Raw genomic sequence first — 20,319 nt, forward strand, 5'->3', positions numbered from 1 at the left:
AAATAGCTCTCAAGATGTAACCTTAATGACACAAAAATATTGTTTTGCAATGAATCAAATATCCCCTTAAATGTTCTAGTAATAAACAATGAAATGACATTATTTAACTTTTAATAATGCTCTTACTTTTGTGCCTAGTGATAGAGAACCCAATATGAATGATGAAGTTGTGCTTAAAAGCCAATTTTTTTTTTTTTTTTTTTTGGCAATCAATCAACCCATTTGAGGAAGAATAATGGGTTTCATTAATTACAAGCAAAAAAAAAAAAAAAAAAAAATCAATGGGGGCACATCAGAGTAATCTCCATCAATGTGGAACCCTTATTATCTCCATCAATGTGAATGATGTTGTGCTCATAAACTAACAAAGTTTTTTTTTTTACAATCTATCAACCCATTTGAGGAAGAAGATTGGGTTTCATTAATTACAAGCAAAAAAAAAAAAAAAAATTAAAAAAATCAATAGACACATCAGACTTATCTCCATCAATGTGGAACCCTTGTTTTTCCATCAATGTGAATGATGATGTTGTGCTCATAAACTAACAAAGTTTTTTTTTTTTTTTTTTTTTTGTTAAATCAATCAACCCATTTGAGGAAGAAGAATGGGTTTTATTAATTACAAGCAAAAAACAAATCAATAGACACATCACACTTATCTCCATCAATGTGTAACCCTTATTTTCAACAAAGAAGGAAGAATACCCAATTGAAGAAGAGGACCCAAGAGGGAAATCTCCCCTCAAAAGTCTTGTTTGGATCGAGAGATGATTTGAGAAACATTGTATTGTGACACCCCCTAGCCATAGAACTTGAAGGGGTGGACCCCCCCTCCTGATTTACCCTTCTTCTATTCTATTTTAAGGGCTCCATCATCTAGAAGTCTCATTGAATAATAATTGGAGAAGAGAGCGTCTTGGGCTAAGCATAATATTAAATGGCTCAAAATATGTAGTGCTCTTTCCTTTTGGCCAAGTGGAGGATTTGGTACTAAAGCAACATTCACATCACACTTTTTCTTCTTTTGATTGGCCCAGCTTTACTACCTTTTCCTCCCTTTGAAAGCTGATCTCCAATGAATTGTTAAATATAAAAATGGTAGAATATGCCAAGCTGATGAAATGGTAAATTTTCTTTTTTAACTTTTGAATGTTAAGGAATAGATATAAAAATACGGACGGGAGAGACGTTGCAGATCCACTCAGGACGAAGGCGGTGGATGGTGGCCAGTGACCAGTAATGAGTAGATTATTCTCCTCAGTTGATTTGCTGTTCCAATCGGAGAGACTGCTTTAATTCTTAATTATCTACTCGACTCACGAGGACGGTTGACAGTCAGTCTGGACTCTGGATAAGAGCCGGAATTTGTTGACTTTTGGGCAAGACAACTGAGAAAGAGGCACGAAAGCGGAGAACCCATTTTGGTTTTTTCTGCTTTTTAAATCTTCCGGGCTGTGGTTCAAACTTCGAAGTCTTCGTTGTCTACCCGAGTTTTGTTTGTTTGTTTCTTTGATTTTTGTATTTCTTATACTCTTTGGCGTAGAAATTGCGCTTGAGCTGTGTGAGGAGCAATCTGTGATACCTGTGATTTTTTGTACCTCCTTTGTATCTTTTGTGGGTTATTGTTTTCCTCGGGTTTTTGTTCTGTTGCTTCCGTGACTGCTGGCTTTATAGGATGCTGCCTGGTCCCAGGAGCTAACTGTTGATGGTCTGGTCGCGTTCTGAGTTTTGATTTTCGATTTCGGTGAAAAGAAAGCACTTGGAGTCTCGCTGTTGGATGTTCGGTTTTCGACTTTTCGAGTCCTTAAATAATCGAGTTGTCAGAAATTTAGACATTTGCTACTGAGTCTTTGTTCTGGGTTATGAATCGCTAGAGTCTATGATCTTATCTCTGGACTTTTTTGAGTCAAAAAAACTTTTTCTGCTGTAGGAGAGTCCAAGCTAGGGTTTTGAGCTTACTGGCTTGGGTCTCCTCTGTATGTTTATTCTGTTCTAGGGTTTTGGGTTTAAGCTGCTTCAAGCTAAAGTTTGTGGTTTGGTGTTTGGAAGAACTGTCTCTAATGTTATTTAAGTTTTCCGGATTCTTGGTTTTTGCAGTCGAACAACCCATGTGTATTTTGGCTTCTCTCATTTTTGAATTTAGGGTTTGAGGTCTCAATCCCAGAAGTCATTTTAGTCTCTGCATTCAGGCAAAGTCCGTGTCTTTGCTCTTCTGCTTTTAGATTCTCTTTTGATTTCAGCAGGCTTATCTTCTTGATTCTGGTTTTTCTAGGAGTTTAGCATCCGATCCTAGACGCCACTGAGAGCAGCCTGTTTCTTGAGAACGTTTTGCAGAGTCCTCCAAGCTAAGCCCTGCGTTGTGTCCTGGTTCAATTGTTGCATCTCGTTTGCTTCTCTGCGTCCCAAAGTGTAATTTCTTCTTCTGAAAATGAGTTCTCATCAGTTATCCTTCTCCTCCCTTGCGGATACGTCTACCCTCGTGGAACCTTCGGGGCAAAAATATGAAACCACTCCCACTTGCACTGGAACTCAGCCTCAGCAGAAGGTTGCAGTCTCAGGGAACTTGGAGGGCTATGTTGGCGTTCTTGATGTTTGCATACATCAGGCAAGAGATATCCACAATATCTGCATTTATCATAAACAAGATGTTTATGCGAAGATCTGCCTCACTAGCGACCCTGAAATAACTGTGTCAACTCGGATCATTAACGGTGGTGGGAAGAATCCAGTCTTCAATGAGAGCCTGCAATTCAAAGTTCGCACTTTGGATTCATCTCTTAAATGCGAGATATGGATGCTTAGTCGGGTGAAAAACTACCTGGAAGACCAGTTGTTGGGCTTTAGTTTGGTTCCCCTGTCAGAAATTTTGGTGGGGAATGGGAAGTTGATGCAAGAATTTTCACTTTCTTCAACTGATCTTTTCCATTCTCCAGCAGGCTTTGTGCAGCTATCTCTTTCATACACTGGCTCGTCACCGGAGGTGTTGGCTATCCCTGCCCCCGAAGATGCAACTTTAATCGATTCTGAGGTGGATAATTCTCTCCCTTGTGAGTACACTAAGATTGAGTTCCCTGATCCAAAGATTGTGAACGAAAACCAAATTATGGTTTCTGAATATTTTGGGATTTCGTGCACTGATTTGGATGCTCAGAGACCTGAGAACTTAATCACTTCAGAGAATGACAATAATTTGGACTCGAGACCTGTTCAGGTTGTTGATAGCTTTACCGAGTCTATGAAGAATGATACGCCTGTAAGCAGTATTTCAACGTATGGGTCAACTGGATCCCCCTCTACTGCTGCTCACACTAGTTACCAATCAGTTTTTGATACTCAAGACCAGGCTTCGTCCAAGGAGGAGAAAAATGCAGATGCTGGTGAAGCTGAGATTAATTCATCCAGTGGGTTAGCTAGTAGTACACTCCCACAACCAATTATAAATATAAAGATTGAGCCTAAACAGCAGGTGGTGCAGCAGGAGATAGTGGATATGTATATGAAGAGCATGCAGCAGTTTACTGAATCATTGGCCAAGATGAAGCTTCCTATGGATATTGAAAATGGCGGAACTGCTCCAGCAAATGGTAATTCAACCGCTGACTCAAAACTCCAGCAGAAGGGTACTGGCTCAAGAGTCTTTTATGGGAGTAGAGCTTTCTTCTGAATTATATATATTTACTCTTTATATAGGACAATATAAATACACATGACTATAGGATAGGACTGATCATCTTAGTGGGTCGGTATTAGAGTCTTGTTTTGTATTTGTGTGTGGAATAACTTTGTGATGAAGGAGAAGGATGTCTATAATGTGAACGAGCTTATCATGTTATATGAGATTTTCTGTATCTTCTTGTGATTTGTATGGCAATGTCCATATCTCGACTTCTGTGTTCTGTGTTTACTGGTGTGAAATTCCTTGTCATTCGGATTTCATTTTGATTATTTGCTTATTATGGTGGTAGAATGTGTTGATGGATTAGATAGAGAGAGTTTGAAGGGGACTAGGCACAAGAATCGCTGAAGATATATCTGACCAGGGGTATGGATGTATCAAATAATGAAGATGCAAGACCAATATTGTATGGACAGGTCTCCAATCATGATGATGATCATTAAAGCACTTGTTTCCCTGCGGTTTACAGCAATGTTACAGCTCTTTGAGCAAATAATTTTTTTTGTATTTGTTACCATTTTGCAATTGAAGGAATCTAACTTTAATCTCTGTTACCATCCACAGGTGGAATTTTAATTGCTACTCAGACTTTAAACATCATAAATATTCACTGGTTATTTTTTATTCATGTTTGCTCTTCTTATTAATTACTAGATGGCTGGTTGGCTCTTTCTTTAGTATTCACTTCTCCTTGTTTGATTCTTTAGTGGCAGGTCCCAATCCATAAATATTAAGATTAATACAGGATTAGAAGAAAAACATTTTTACAGTACAAACATAAAGGGTAAACAACATCTTTATCATGGATAGGAGTGACAACGTCTAGTTTGAAGTAATTAATCATAAACTCAAATGGGTATTTCTATAATTCCATTTGTTCTTGTTTCTAAGTGCCTCCTACATACCCAAGCTATAATGCCCATCATCTCTATATCTGACCCTCCACAATACAAATTTCTCTGCTATATCCTTTCCACTTGTGCAGTTATGGTTCGTCAAGACCTGTTTCCTCCCATGTGTCTGTTAGAGCTTAATTGCTGCTGCCCCCTAAAGCACCAGACCCCACTGCACCTCTGCTCCATAGGCGAAATTTGATTCTGCAAGAAGAGCCACTTCACGGCTCACATCTGATACCATGTGTCCCATACCTGCAGCTAAGTGGGCTAAAATCTGGTCTTCTATAAAATGCATCTCTCACCAAAGCTCACACAGGAAGTGGAGCAGGAGAACCATCATACCTGAAACCATATTGGTCACCAACCTTCTTGTATAATTTTCAGTGTGGAAAATAAAACATGTGGAGCACTTTTCTCTATTCAAGTTGGACACTAAAAATTTGCTGATAATTCACTTTCTGGAGAAGCTCAATCTAGAGTCTGTGTTCATAGTATCTTAGAACTTGCATCTCCTGCTTCAAGTCTTTGATTTTTGTCTCTTTGATCTTCAGCCTCTATAGAATGATTTCAACACCCTTTGCAATACCAGATAATGAGGGATTGACTGAACTGTCTTCATCCTTAAGAGAATATAGGGTGTTTTCAAGTGGGATTTCCAATTCAATGGCAAGATAGTAGAGGTCAATGTACTTTCTGTGCAGTATTTCATGGATTTCATCCTTGGAAAGGAGGTCTCTAGCAAAATCAAATCCAGACGGTAGGATGGGTATACCACCACCTGATACATTGCCCCATGTATGTCGGTATTCTTACATACTATTTGCTGGAACTGTGAGAAGGGCTTCTTTCAATTGTTGAAGAGGAACAGATTGGGCTTTTTTGTATCTTGGAGAATTCAGGTTTTGAACACATCAAGGTCAGATTATCCTTTCGGTCAAGGTAATACCATGACACATTCCCTAGATCAGTGGTGTTAAAATACCAGTTCAGGGGTATTTTGGCCATTTTCCATATGATGTTTTATCCTAGCCCTATCATCTGATTAAGCATCTTCCTGTTTGAATGTAGGTCCTATGTTGTCATATTTGGACTTGCCTATTAGTCTTCGGAATAGTAAACGGTCTTGTACTTCTCATCCCATCTTAAAATATGTCTTTTGCTATTTCTGTCTACTTCTACTATCCCTCGTTCAATACAGGATGCTTTGTATTCTCTTGAGTGGAAATAGGTTATAGATGATAAAATGAGCACTTTAATGTCCCGGGAAACATGACATCTATATGATTTATTGGCAGGGGCAACTATTGTAGGGTGTCATTGGGTTTATACCATAAAATATATTGATGATGGCTCTATTGAATGTTATAGGTACGGTTGGTGGTAAAGGGAAACCTTCGCTGTTGATGTTTTTGAGACGTTCTTACCTATGGCTAGACTTACATTCTTACCATAGAGAATGACCTCTTTTTCAGCTTAATGTGAAAAATGCCTTCTTGAGGGGGAGTGTTAAAACACCACCAGGGAAGACGTGAACATGTGTCCTTCTGTAACAAGCTGAGTTTGTTTGATATCTACTCTCTTGCTTGCAGGAGAGTGTTAAAATACCAGTTTAGGGGTATTTTGGTTATTTTTTATATTATGTTTATCCTAGCATATGTCTGTTAGGTAAAAAATGTTTTTATATTCTTGTGGATCAAGTTTTGTTCAAATCAGAGGTGTATTTAAGGACATATGTATTTTTTTGTATGTAGGGGTATTTCTGTCAAAAGGAGGAAGCTCGTGCCTTTCTGGCATGGACTTCAACACCTGCTGCTTGCTGTCCTCTTTTTTTCCTTTCTTCTTTCTCACATTTTCTCCCTCAAATCTCTTTATTTTCATTTGGGATTATAAGTTGTCTAAAGAGCCTTAGAATTTCAGATGAATTCTTTGTAAAGCATACCAGATCATCTACAAGTGACCCAACTGCCCTCTGAGCTCCACCCTGATGTAAATTCCATTGATGTTAATGGATACAAGGTACTTCTTCAGACTGTAAGTACCTCCAGGCTGATTTTTCGACCCCAATATTTTTTTATGCAAATCCACCTGGGTTCATAAAAAGGTGAGATTGGAAACAGATTCCTTTTGTTTTGTACAATGTAAAAAATTGTTAACCTCAATTCCTCTACTGTCAGTAGACTTCTTTTGCAGTATTTATGAGGCTGAAAACTTTAATGGTGTAAAAAGATTCAAAAACATATAGTTATGTATATATTACTTATTTCAGAATTGTAACTATAGTTAGCTGGAGCCTGGGAAAGAAGCCTGGAGTCATCACATTCCAGATGTCTGCCCGCATAAGCACAATCAGGTGTGCTCAGGGTCCATTTGGTGTTTTCCCACTTCCTACTTTAAGAATTGCTAGAATCAGAAGAAGAGAATTTGGAACACCAGGTTCATGCTCATAGCTGAGCTCCAGTTTTAACCTCATCTTCACCAGATCACCCTCCAACAAATTGTCAATTACTCTAGAATCTATCCCCAGCATCATGTGATCCTGTAAGCGTCCCTTTAGAAATTTCTCCTGCCCTTTCCTGCTTACAAACCCATTCTTCTCCTGAGAACCAGTTTTTCTGACATCTAATCTTTCACGCTGGCTGAGAGCCTCCCTGCAGGACCACTCACAGTCCAAGATAAGAAACTCCAGATTTTCAAAGAAGATCACCCTCCCCAATTGGTGCAAAGTATTTGCCATTGCCTTCCTTCTCATCTCCACTTACTTAAGATTATGGTGTCTAGACCAGAATCTCAAGGCTGGGGACCTTCACCTGGCACAGGTTGCAAAATTCCCTCCATCGCATTAATGGCCTTTTGTAGATCTCTGCTCTCCAGTTTGATAAGATCTGTACCACATCATTACAGAGTTGGTAGACTTGTGGACCTCTCTGAAGAATTGTTTTACTAGTTTTCCAAAGGCGATGCATCAGTCTGCACACAGAGCCACGTGATCTTGCACGGACAGTGAAGTTTGTGGGATAAAATTCTGCAAACCCTTGCACCCGTTCTTAACCTATGTATTAAAATAAATGGAGGTTGCAAACTTTCAATTGGATTTGAGATTTTGTCCATGTTGGTTAGGACTACTGTTACATTTGGTAACATATATTGAGATATGGCTCTCCTTGAATTGGAGACTATGAACCTCAACCAGTAAATTAGACCTTGTTCAATCTCAGCAGGTGCTTTTAGTTCTTTGTTACCTGGTTTTCTAAACAAACTACTGATTATTAAGTAGAATAAAGGACTTCCATGACCAGGAAACATGAGATCATGGAAGGCAAAACATTCCTGCTGGCAAAAAAATAGTGGATGAATTTTGTTTTGGCACCTGGAGATTCTTGTCCACAGAGGAAAACCTGACAACTCTTGGGCAGCCTTAGTAGCATATCTTTAAAGAAGTCCATTTCAGGTTCTGTTTTTCCATTTTGACCTAGTTTTTGTTAAATTCTTTCTGCTTTTCCTTCAGTATGTAGAGTTCTTTCAGGATCAATCTCTTCAATCCATGGATTAAGCTACAATATATCCATTATAGACTCCAACAGCCTTTACCCTTCAACACCTTTGCTGCCCTGTAGAGAAAAATTCCTCAAGGTGGCATTTCTCTCCAGACTTTTAAATATCTTCATAAAACCATCTGGTCTTAAGCTTTCATCACCATGGATACATAAATGGACAGACTTTCATTTGGCTCCGTAAGTCGCAAGATTGCGAGAGTTCCATCTCTTCCCAACTCGGTTTAGGATTTCAAACAAATATTTGCTTGGCTTTGTAGAGATGAAAATTTGCTTAACAAGCATAAGAAATGTCCCACCCCTACACTGAACCAATTTCCATCCCTCTAACCTTTCTATACTCTGGTTCTTGAAAAGCCCAGCTGCAACATAGACTACACCTTTGTCTTTGAGGCACGTTTTAGATAATTTTACATGTTTCAATGTCCGATTCTGTTCTAAAACACCTCTAAACGCCTTGGCCCAGCGTGATCTCAGCCTGATCCCAGTCATATCTAGTGTTCTGACTGTTGTGTTCCATCCCAAAGCATAGGCAACTTGGCGAGAACCAGGTACATCAAGCTTGTAGATTCTCAAGGCACTGTTTTCAGGAACACATTCAATGATCTTGGAGTTTTTAACTCCATTTACACCACTCCAAATGTGAACTTCCTTAACTCTATTTTTGCCAGAACAGCAGAAATAAGAGGGGTTGCTGTGAGAGGAGTAGAATCAAGAATTATCAAGAGTCTAGTGTTGAACTCACCTCTATCATCTATGAGAGCTCCTCTGCTCCTTGAACCGATAAAGTCATCTTATATCTGCAATTCTTCAAATGTTTCATTCCTCTTTAATGCAGCAGTAAAACGGACACTTCATAACCTATTCTTGATTCAGAGAATATGACTTCTTTTATTCCACAGATTCTCCTGAGGATTTCTGAGAGCTCTGATAAACCATCAGGATTGAATCTGTTTGTCTAGAATGTGATTTGCTTGATGTTAAAATTCTTATCTAATAACATTCCAAGCTTACAGACTTGTTACAACTCCCAGTCGACCCTGTGTAGTCTTCAGAGAATTTTGTTTTTTTTTTTCTGTTGCTAGAGCAGCAAGGAGTTGAGGGAAGTATGAAATGCTATCCTTGTCTTTGGGATTGTTAATGCACAGGCAGCTCTCTGTTTCTTGGAAGCAGCTTGAAGTAGGCTGAGAATGGTAGAAGGAAACACTGAAGATTGAGATTCCCTGACTGGAACACTTGCAGAGCCCGAGAGAGATGTTTGAGAGTCTGCTGGAAAGCCATTGGCTTTTTCTGTAGAAGAATGGATGATAAATCAACAAAATTTTCGATGCTAACACCCTGAAAGGGCAGATTAAGTGCTGCTTGTTTATATCTGCTTTAGAAGTTAAAACTTTTAAAAATGAGTTCAACTTTTCCTTTCAAATGCAAACTGTCCGTGTAGAAATTGAGAAAAATTATTCAACCCCTCCCTATACCGAAGCACGATACAGGAAAGAAACTCCCAGTAGCTTCCTTAAAATGTTGAAAATCCTGCCTTAACGATAATAAAAGTGGTTACCTCAAATGAAGCAGCAGCAGAGAGATGTTTACTTGTACAGGCTCCTTTTAGTTGATCTCCATCTCCGACAGGATGTTTGTAAGGCGTCTTGATCCCAATCTCTTGCACTAGAGTATTGGTATCCCAAGTGACCCAAGTGTCTCATCCTTTAACACAGTGCCTCTGCTTGTGAATTCCGGCTCAATTTGAGACAACGGACTTTTTTTTTTTTCATGTTCAGAAGACGGCTACAGTTTATGCTTTCCTATGTACAATTGAATTGCACGAACAGGACTCAGGGAATGCATATAATTCTCAAACCAGGCATACATGCTACATTGTAAAGTGTGAACAGGTGTAGAGAAGCGAATACTGGAACTGGTCGGTTCTGGTATAAGCTGCCATTAAAGGGAAAGGCTGAGAAAAGAAGATTCTCGTTTTAGAATTTTTCTGTTTTAATAGTGTAAAAATCGAAAAAATTGAGAGAACAAGGATAAAAGAGAAGAAGATTTTCTTAAGAGCTTGAAAGGTGTCCTTGGGAATTGTGTACAAATTCCAGATTCTTTAAATAAATGTTTTGAGTTACAAATTATAAAATTACTCTTGTATACTTAATAAACCTTAATTACCTTTTATCTCTCTAATTACTCATCTTATGTACATAAAGAAAATTAACCATTGAAGTGGTAAAATAACTAAAATATTTTTAGAGGAAAAATAACCAAAATACCCCTGGATGTATTTTCTAACATCCCTTCAAGCTGGAGTGTATATATCTAGGACTCCTAGTTTGTTGCGGAATGATATAAATTGCCGTTTGTTTAAGGCCTTAGTGAAGACATCTCCCAACTGATCTCCAAATCGAATAAATTGAGTTATTACCTCCTTTTCATCACTGAATCTCGAATGAAATGGCAACCCACTTCTATATGTTAGTCCTCACATGGAAAATTGGTGTCATCTCATATGTGAAAAGGATTCCTAGTAGTTCTTTCGAGTTTATAGTTCTTAAGTTAGTATTCTTAAGAATGGTTGTCTTCTTCCTATCCCATGACTTTGGAAGAGATGCTTATCGTTTCGCCTATATATAAAAATCTCTTCTCCTAATATATTCCACTCATTGATTATATGAGTCAACCTTAGAGTTCATTTCAGCAGGTGACGCACTCGGTCTCATTTTGAATTCATCATGTTAGGCTATTAATAGATTGATACTTTAGTCTTTAACTTTAGTGGTTCCTTCATGTGTGGCCTCAAGTTTTCCCCAAATTTCTTTAATGGTCTTACATGTGGAGATCTTAGTTTGGTCCTAAGGCACATAACAAGAGGTTTATGGCCTTGAAGTTTGTTTTGAGTTGTTCCTTGTCTTCCCTAGTTAGTTAATTATATATTTTTTTGTAATTAAAATACCATTTTCAAGCTTTTGAGGTTCAAAAGAGTCATTTTTGGTTACATGCCATATCTCCCAATCCATGGATTAAAGGAAGAACTCCATTATTATCTTCTAATATCGATAATTTGGTCCATTGAACAAAAATGGATGGTTGGTAGATTGTCCTTGGGGAAGGAACAATTTGTCTTGAGATGTCATTTATCTTTTTTTAAAATCAAGGGGATTTTGAATTTAATGTACTTGGCCTGCTCTGATACCGATTGTTGGCCCATGTAGCTTCTCAAGAGGGGGATGGATTGAGATAATCAAATTAAAAGCACGTTACGTGTGTAACTAAAAAATCATGCACATAAGAAATTCAAGATAAATTTAACGTGCACACACCACATGGACAAATAAATTTTTTGTGATTGACGATCCCCTAGTGGTAGTCACTGCCATAAAACCATTGCTTGGGAAATTCCACTATTCTCAAAAGCTCTAATGGCTTGATTTACAAAAGAGATTTTGCTGTCTTTGGCCACGATTAGCTCGATACGTGATTTATACAAACCCAATCTCCCCAAGAGATTTCAACTAGATTTTAGCTCTAGCTAGGAATTTCTATCTAGATTAATAAGGTTATAGATGAACCTTTCACAAATACAAATAAAAGAAAGGCAAAAGTTACACCTTGGATAGATGTTTCTCCTTGAGAGATTCAAGATTCCTCCTCCTTTGTAACAGGATGTGAAATGATTAAGGAGTTTGGACTATATGATTGCATGGATTCATTGAAAAAAAAAAAAAAATTTAAAATGTGATGCTCTCTTTCACTCTAAAGTGTTTTTAAGGAAATTTTGCAAGATAGAGAGTAATGGCTAGAAGATTTGCCAACTAATGCTCATTCACTTCTCTACACATGGTTTGGTAGGGTATTTATAGCTTCCTCAACTCAAACTAGTCGTTATTTTCCCATTTGCAAAAATTAGTACTTTAATTGATCAATCATAATAGCTATTTTTTTTACAGACAATGACTTATTGATTGATGGACTGATCATATGGTCACACATGTATTCAGATGTCCTATAAACTTGCTTGTGCTTAAGAATTCTAATATGCATGTCGTAAGGTCTTGATGGATTTTCATAACCAAATTTGAATATTGATGGATCTATAAAAAAATACGAAGTTCATCTTATTGCTCAAGGACATCGTCAACTTTAAGGGATCGACTTTGATCAAACATTTAGTCTTGTTGTCCAACCTCAAACAATTCAAATCATACTCACCTAGCCCTTCACTATAACTAGACATTGCTTCAATTCAATGTTGATAATGCTTTTCTTCATGGCTCTCTCAATGAGGAAGTGTTTATGAAACAACCACCAGGTTTTGAAAGCTCCACCTTTCCACACCATATACGTAAGCTCAAAAAAACTATCTATGGCCTAAAACAAGCCCCTTGTGTCCGGTATGCTAAATTTACCAAATTCCTACTTCATTTCGGTTTTCAAATTAGTAAAGTGGATCCTCACTATTTTTTATCATTTTTCGTGTAACCATCTTTACCTACTTCTTTATGTGGATGACATTATTCTTACTGGGAATAACCCCACACTTCTTTAAACTTTTGCAACAATACTAAGTGATACTTTCTCGGTAAAGAGTCTAGGACTTCTAGATATCTTCTTAGGCATTCAAGTACGTAGAAGTCCCACTAATATTTTTTGTTTTAACAAACTCAATACCTAAAAGATATATTAACTCGAGCAATGATGGAACTATTACAACTCCTCTTGCTACCAACACAAAACTTGATTTTCAGAGTTCCCCTTACTCTAACTCTCTTCACTATAAGTCTTCTTTAGTATTTAACATTAACACGACCTGATATATCTTACTATGTCAATCTTGTAACTCAATATATGAACTCCCCCACTATTTTTCACTTTAAACTAGTTCAAAAAGAATTCTTTGATATCTTAAAGGTACCATAGACTATGACTTAGTCTTTTCAAAGCAGGATTTTTTTTTTTTTTTTATGTTGATTAGGGTGGTTGCTCATTAACAAGGCGATCTGCCATCGGTTATGCAGTCTTATTAGGACCCAACCTTGTCTCTTGGTGTATAAAAAAACAACTCACATTATCTCGCTCCAATACTAAAGCCAAATACAAAACCATGACTTTTACATTTGGTGAAATCACTTGGGTTCAGTATCTTCTAAAAGATTTGCACATATACTTCTCTCGACCTCCATCTCTTCATGTGATGATTTAAGTACTACTTGCTTAGCTCACAATCTTGTTTTTAACTCTCGCAATAAATATATTGAAATGGACTATCATTTTGTTTGAAATAAATTTACAAAGAGATATATTCAAGTTTGTCATATTCCCTCTATCAATCAATTTGTAGACATTTCACTAACCTACTCTCTTCGAATTGGTTTTGACAACTTATCACCAAGCTAAATGTTCGATCAACCTCTAAGTTCAACTTTAGGGGGAATGAAAAGCAACATACATTTTCTCTTTTTAAGGGTTTTGCAAAATCTATATAACCCTTGTAATCCTTCAACAATTCATTCCTTCTCTCTCTTTTGTTTTGGTCTTGAGTGCCTTAAAATTCTCTCATTCTTGTTACTCATCGATTCACTCAATTCATGGTGGCTCAAATTTTCTCATTCTTGACCTATTGTGGGTTTTTCAAGGGAAACCAGTCCGTGCCCCAATAGGTAAAATAAATAACCCAATCTCCACCTCAATGGGTCAAGTCAAGTTGAGGTGGATTCTTGTTGTACTCACCCTGTGGTCTTTCTAAGCCAATGAGTTCAATTCTCAAAAAAAATTATATAAAACTATTTTGAAAATAATTATTACAAAACGTATATCAATAAATCTATTTTAAATTGAAATATTTTAATTTTTAAGTATAAAAAATTACTTGTATGTTTATTGATATCTCTCAAAATTATGATTTTTTGCCCCCAAAACTGAGCACTCTCATATGGCTTATAGGACACAATATTATGAAGACACTCATATGACTCCCAATAATCATAGTTAAAGGGATAGAATTTCTTCAATAAACAAAAAAACATGCATACAATAATAATTATGATAATTTTTTGTAAAAACTATTGTAAACAAGACCACATAACCTCTTGGCTGAATAAAGAAAGCATAAATAGAAGCCATTTCCATGAAGTAACCATGTGATAAGTGAAGAGCACCAAATCCAATACCTACATAAATGCTCTCAATAATTAATAATATTTCCATTAGTTTTTGGAGGGTAATTAAAGCTAATTAAAACACCAATCCAATAATGCTTTTCTATTTGAATTTACAACATGCAACAATTGGTTAATTAGCTTCCAAAAAAGAAAAAAAAGATTTTTGGCAATTTATGATACTTGTACCGACACATAATATGTCTGGCCCACATTTGATGGTTGTAAGCAAAGGAAGAGCTTTTGCCATAAATTTGACAATGTTATGATGAGTTATGACCCTTTTGTTGGCTTCCTCAAGTGGCTTGTATGAAATTTTTTAAGTGTGACTTTAAATCTCAAATAGGTCACATAAAAGGTACACTCTTTCAACCTTTAGGGCAAAAGTCAGTCATCTTGTCACATCTGTCACATCTATGACATCTGTCACATATGTCACCTATGTTTGACATTATTCATTACAAGTACTCATTGAATGTCACTTACCAACTAGGAATCTTTTAGTTGACAACATTTTGATGCTCCAAAGTGTGTGGACCAAAGGAGGGTATTAATTTTAGCCAAAATGTATTAATTCTCGGCCAGTTATGCCCTCTTATAAAATCACAAATCTTGTTCCACAAAGTTGTAATGGATTTCTAGGATTCCATTACTTTGTCATGTGGATATGTGAGGATGGGACAAGGCCAAGCTTCATATGTTGTTTGCTTATTGTGTGTCTTTGGCCTTTAAAGTGTTGTAGGGTGATATTGCTCTACCCAAATAAAAGTTTGACTATGTTATGTTTGTAAAAAAAAAAAAATTAAAATAATAAAAAAATAAAAAATATGAGAAATGTAAAATTAAGAAATGAGCATAAAATGTTTTAAAACTTGAGATTTTTTTTATTTATTAAAGTGAGAGTATTATTTTAGAAGTATTTTTAAAATGAAAATTATTTATCCTAATAAATACAAAAAAAAACTTTTAAAAAAGGCTGTCTGAATACCCTTCAGGTTAATTTGTTCATGCATGGAAAAGGTGCAGCTTCGCATTGTATATTGGAAACTAGGCGAAGAGCTTAAAGAGAGCTTATTTTACATTGCATGATGCATAAATTAGTTTTTATGCTAAGAAATAAGTGAATATAACACTTGAATCATATCAAATTTATACAACTAACTAACAAACAACTCTTTTGTAATGCTTTGTAAGAGAGTACTTATTTATAATTTCACTCGTTAATTAATTTTAATCCACATTAGGCGTGTAATGTGCCCTTTTGGGATTAAAAAAACTCATAAAAGGGTGCTCCCAATAGCAAGGTTGGTTGTCTTGATTTTCTAATCCATTTTAGCTATCAGTTAAACTCTTTTCATAGTCATACAATTTCCTGAAGTAGAGCTAATTAAAACACATCATTTAATTAATGCTATTTTCTATTTGCATTAACATGTTGTTGCTGGTTAATCAGTTTTTCCAATCTATAGACTTTCAACTCTCATTATATATTGAATTCAAAGGCCTTGTCCTTACATCGCAATAAGCCTTTGACCTTTTTGTTCGCTACCTCACTTGGGTTTTAAAGTCATCAAAGAAGGCGGCCATCGCCAATGGTTAAACTTCATTCGACATGGTTGTTAATTTTAAGTGCATTTTTTTTCTTAAAGCGAGGAATTCTATGTTGTCGAGAGTAATTTCAAATTAAGTTCATATAAAGTTGTTGGCTATTGATTAACTCCCACATTGCTTTTGATAATAACAAAACTTAATAGAACTAATAATTTGAAAATCTAAGTATTTCAGATACTTCACCTTCAAGAGCATCTCAAGGTCTAAAGCGTCAAAGCTAAAATCTAGACCTCAAGTAGATCTTGAAGAAACACCCACAAGGAAGAAGACAAAGAGAAAACTCGAGTTCAAGCATTATAAACAAACATCTAAACTCAATCACTTTTTGTAAGAGAGAATTTCAAACTTCCTATTCCTTAAGTATATTTGTGAAATCGAAGCTTTAGGTTATAAATTGCATATAAACATGTTTAGGATCATCATAAACATAATTTAGAAACATGTTAGAGCACTAAGAAAAAAATTCACATGCTTTACGAAATCTATGTTTTTAAACTAGCATTGGAATGATCCATCAACTATTGTAATGATGGATCATCCAAAACTGTGCAGGGTAGAAATATAAAGCAAGATTAATCAACCATAGTCAATTGATCGGTCATCCAAGACATGATCATTTCATATTATAACGCATGATCGATCATCCCACTTGGATTGATCTATCATTGGACTGATCAATCATCTCTCCTCTAGATTGATCGATCAGTCAAAACCATGCCAGTAAGGAACTCAAAGCATGATCGATCATATTTGTAATGCACAACCAGAGAAAATCTTGATTGATCGATCAACCATTGACAATGATCGATCAAAATAACTTTTCTGGATTAACGATAACATATTGATCGATTAGTCCATCAATCAATAAATCACTATCTGATAGAAAAATAGTTGTAATGATCGATCAATCGAAGCACTGATTTTTGTAAACGGGTAATTAATATCTAGTTTGAATTGGGGAAGCTATAAATACCCTACCAAACTGTGAGCGAATAAGTATTTATTGGCATATCTTTAAGCCACATACCTTTATCTTACAAATTTCCATAAAAAACGCTTTAGAGAGAAAGAGAAAGAGCCATTCACTTGGAAAACCATTATTCTCTTTAAATCATCATTGCACTCATCATAGTACAAGTTCCTTGATCATTTCACAACATGCTACAAAGGAGAAGACAACTTGAATCTCTCAAGGAGAAGCATCTCTCCAAGTAAGGGTGTAATTTTTCTCTTTCTTTTTATGTATTTGTGAAAGGTTCACCTAGAACCTACTAATTTAGATAGAAAGGCCTAGCGAAATCTAGAATCTAGCAAGAGATTGGGTTTGTGTAAAATCATGTATTGAGCTACACTTGGCCAAAGAGAGACAGAATAACTTTTGTAATTTTCCAGCTATTAGAGCTTAATAGTGGAATTTTTCCAAGTAACAGTTCTTGGGCAGTGACTACCCCTAGGAGAACATCTATAAAAAAAAAAAATTTTGTCCATGTGGTGTGTTCATAATGCTCTTTATTTTAAATTGTTTTTGTGTAACTTTTTAATCACATGCACAAGTAAATTTTAATTTGAATACCAAAATCCCTCTCCCCCCAACCCCCCCCCCCCCCCCCCCCCCCCCTTCTCAATGTTAATTTTTTTAATGATTAAACTGGATCAAGTTACCTTTTTGGTGAATGACCAAGCCTGATAACATTTCAATATGAAGTTTTACAACATTTACCCCACAATCAAAAAATTCAACAGTCCTATGCCTCTTGTTTACCCTAGTTTAAATTTTTGCAATAGAAAAATACCATTTAACATAATTAAGATCCCATCTTGGCCCCAAGTTTCTAGAACTATGAAAGCATGATTCATGTTTAGATACATTTTTTTGAGAACATGATCTCATTTTGATAGAGTGATCACCGACAATATTTTATTTTTTTACACTATTTGCTGTAAATTTTATTTCAATTATTCAAAATAAGATATTACTCATCAAAGGATAATTTAAATGCCAAAAGTAACAATTTACCCGAAATAATGGGATACCATTTTCAAAGAAGGTAACATATCATCACTTTTTAAAATTCATTTTCGACTTGCAAATAATTTGATTAGTTTCCTGCTTAAAGTAACTTTAGTAAGGAAGCCTATTTTGATAGAAAAATTCAAAGTACTTATTGAATTAGGAGGCAACTGACATTCTAAGACACTTAAATGAAAAATATCTATATTGAAGCATTTTAAGTGGCTAGTAAAACGTTTTGGATATTCTCAATGTGTTCTTGTTTATATCATTTTGAGATTTTCTTATTTTTATTATTTTTAATGATAAAAATAAGATAATAATATCATTGTAAATATAATTAATTAAATTATATTTTTTACATGAAATAATTTTAAAATAAAAATTTATGTTAATTTTTATTAATTATTTTAATATTTAAAATTTAAAAATAAATAGAAGGGAAAGCACCTCCTTCCTTTTATCTTGTTGAATCTTAGGATTCCATAATGTAAGTTTAAGAACCTTTTGAGTGAAAGAGATAAGAGAAAGGAAGAAGAGGAGGAAGAGACGGAGGTGAAGAGCTCAAAGGAGAGGTGAAGAAGAGAGTGCTCAAATGGGAAGAAAAAGAGTCTAGAGGATTATGGTTTCAGATGAGTTTTAATTCCCCATTAATCTTTATATATTGATTGAAAACTAAATTATTAGATAAATGCCCTTTAACCTAAGGGTTGTAAATAAAGGATTGAAACATAAATGTTATTACATAGATGTTATCCTTGTCTTCTAATATTCCCCCTCAAATTGGTGGAGCAAACATTATATGCTTCCAACTTGGAGCATTCAATTGTCAATGCATAAGAAACAACACGCTTTGTAAACATGTCAACAACTTGTCCTTGAGATGAAACATACTCAAGGCTCAGGACAAGCAACCTCAATGTGTTTTATCTATTCATGGAAGACCGGGTTGAAGGCAATGTGGACAACTGCTTGGTGATCACAATGGAGTTTAATTAGAGTATCTCTGCTAAAACCCAATTCTATGATGAGTGATTTTATCCATATTAATTCCCTTACTATATGGGTCATGGCTCTATATTCAGCCTTTACACTGAATCTAACAACAATATTTTGTTATTTACTCTTCCAAGTTACCAGGTTTCCTCCAACAAAAGTACAATAGCTAGAGGTAGATTTATATAATACAAAGATCCTACCCAATTAGCATTTTTAAAACCCTCAACATTAATGTGACCATGACACTTGTATAAAAGTCCCTGTTTAAGAGCTTTTTTTTAAGTAGTTGTGGATTACTTTTAAGGCTTACAATGTGAACTCCGAGGATTATGCATGTACAGTGAGATATATTAGATCATGGTTGAGCTAACAACACTTACTGCAAAGGAGATATCAGGTCTAGTTATAGTGAGATATATCAATTTTCCTATTAGCCTTTGATATTTTCCTATATTTACATCTTCCCCAAAGCCAGCACATAATTTTATTGTTGAAATTTTAGAAAAGAGAAAAACTTCAGTGACTTATTGTAATTTGAATACATGAGTTTCCATTTATAATAAAGGAAACAAGTAGAAACCAATTACAATTAAACTACCCTTGTCTCAATTACACCCAAAGTCTAACACTTAAAGATAAATCATAGTATAGTTAAACAACTGAACGTAGTAACTAAACACATTTTAACTGAAACTTTTCTGTGAAACCTCATTCCATAATAATTCTGGCTCTATAAGACTTCATATTATGAGCGTCATGTAAGACTCTTCCATATCTGCTCTCCAATACTCTCTCTCAAACTGGAGTTTATAACTTCAGCTTGCAATGAAAATGATTTTTGTTCTTCAATTTTCTTTTGCTGAAAAAATTCTTCACATATGCAATTCTTCATAGATGACAAACTTCATCTTTTGTGCTCCCCTTTTCTTGAATATTTTAGTCACATAAAAATTATTGCAACATGTAGAATTTTTCATTATAGATTATACAACTACTTCTCAAACGTGGAATTCGGAAGGAGGTGCAACCACTACAACACTCAACTTCCGATCTGAATTCTTACACAAAGAAAATAAGAAGAGAAATCAATAAATGAATAGATACAGTAACTTAATAGTTTGCTGCAATCACCAACCAAAAGAAAACAAGCAACCACCACCTCAATCTTCTATAGCCCTTGGGTTAACCAATGAACATCAAATTGACACTCGAAAATTATTACAAGGATGAGAGTCTTATTGAGACGGAGGATGAAGCCATAGTGTGGCCAAACACCAAGAACGAAGATTGTGCAAGTCCAGTGTACAACAACAACAGCGACGGCCAAGGCCAAGTGCAATAGCACGGCCCAGAGGGGCGCACGCATATGGCCAGCCCGACATCAGCTGCAGAGGAAGAAGACATATTTGAGCTTGCCAAACGAATG

General features: G+C 35.7%; 1 protein-coding gene and 1 pseudogene across 3 annotated transcripts; one reads left to right on the forward strand and one right to left on the reverse strand.

Moving 5' to 3' along the window:
- The first annotated feature begins 1,218 nt into the window (after positions 1 to 1,218).
- LOC137966457 (uncharacterized) lies at positions 1,219 to 6,721 on the forward strand. 3 transcript variants are annotated; one of them, XM_068813072.1, is made up of 2 exons: positions 1,219 to 3,584; positions 6,324 to 6,721. In XM_068813072.1, exons 1-2 carry the CDS (start codon positions 2,429 to 2,431, stop codon positions 6,479 to 6,481), a joined length of 1,314 nt encoding a protein of 437 aa, XP_068669173.1. In that variant the 5' UTR covers positions 1,219 to 2,428; the 3' UTR covers positions 6,482 to 6,721. The 3 variants fall into 3 exon arrangements, with proteins under 3 accessions (XP_068669173.1, XP_068669176.1, XP_068669175.1); XM_068813075.1 differs by lacking the exon at positions 6,324 to 6,721 and adding an exon at positions 3,966 to 4,304; XM_068813074.1 differs by lacking the exon at positions 6,324 to 6,721 and having other exon boundaries at positions 1,219 to 3,885.
- LOC137966456 (protein TORNADO 1-like) lies at positions 4,525 to 9,404 on the reverse strand (annotated as a pseudogene).
- Between the last annotated feature and the right edge of the window lie 10,915 nt (positions 9,405 to 20,319).

The sequence above is a fragment of the Aristolochia californica genome, unplaced genomic scaffold (genome assembly GCF_029961685.1).
Source record: "Aristolochia californica isolate CCGP_79_NKW_82.1479 unplaced genomic scaffold, dmAriCali1.0.hap1 SCAF_5, whole genome shotgun sequence".
Taxonomy (NCBI): domain Eukaryota; kingdom Viridiplantae; phylum Streptophyta; class Magnoliopsida; order Piperales; family Aristolochiaceae; genus Aristolochia; species Aristolochia californica.

What these genes read in the sequence shown, in the direction of transcription:
- LOC137966457 (XM_068813072.1), top strand. Translation starts at nt 2,429, where the DNA reads ATGAGTTCTCATCAGTTATCCTTCTCCTCCCTTGCGGATACGTCTACC. An exon ending in CGGAACTGCTCCAGCAAATG is followed by an intron (nt 3,585 to 6,323) that starts GTAATTCAACCG and finishes TTTTGTATGTAG; the next exon opens with GGGTATTTCTGTCAAAAGGA.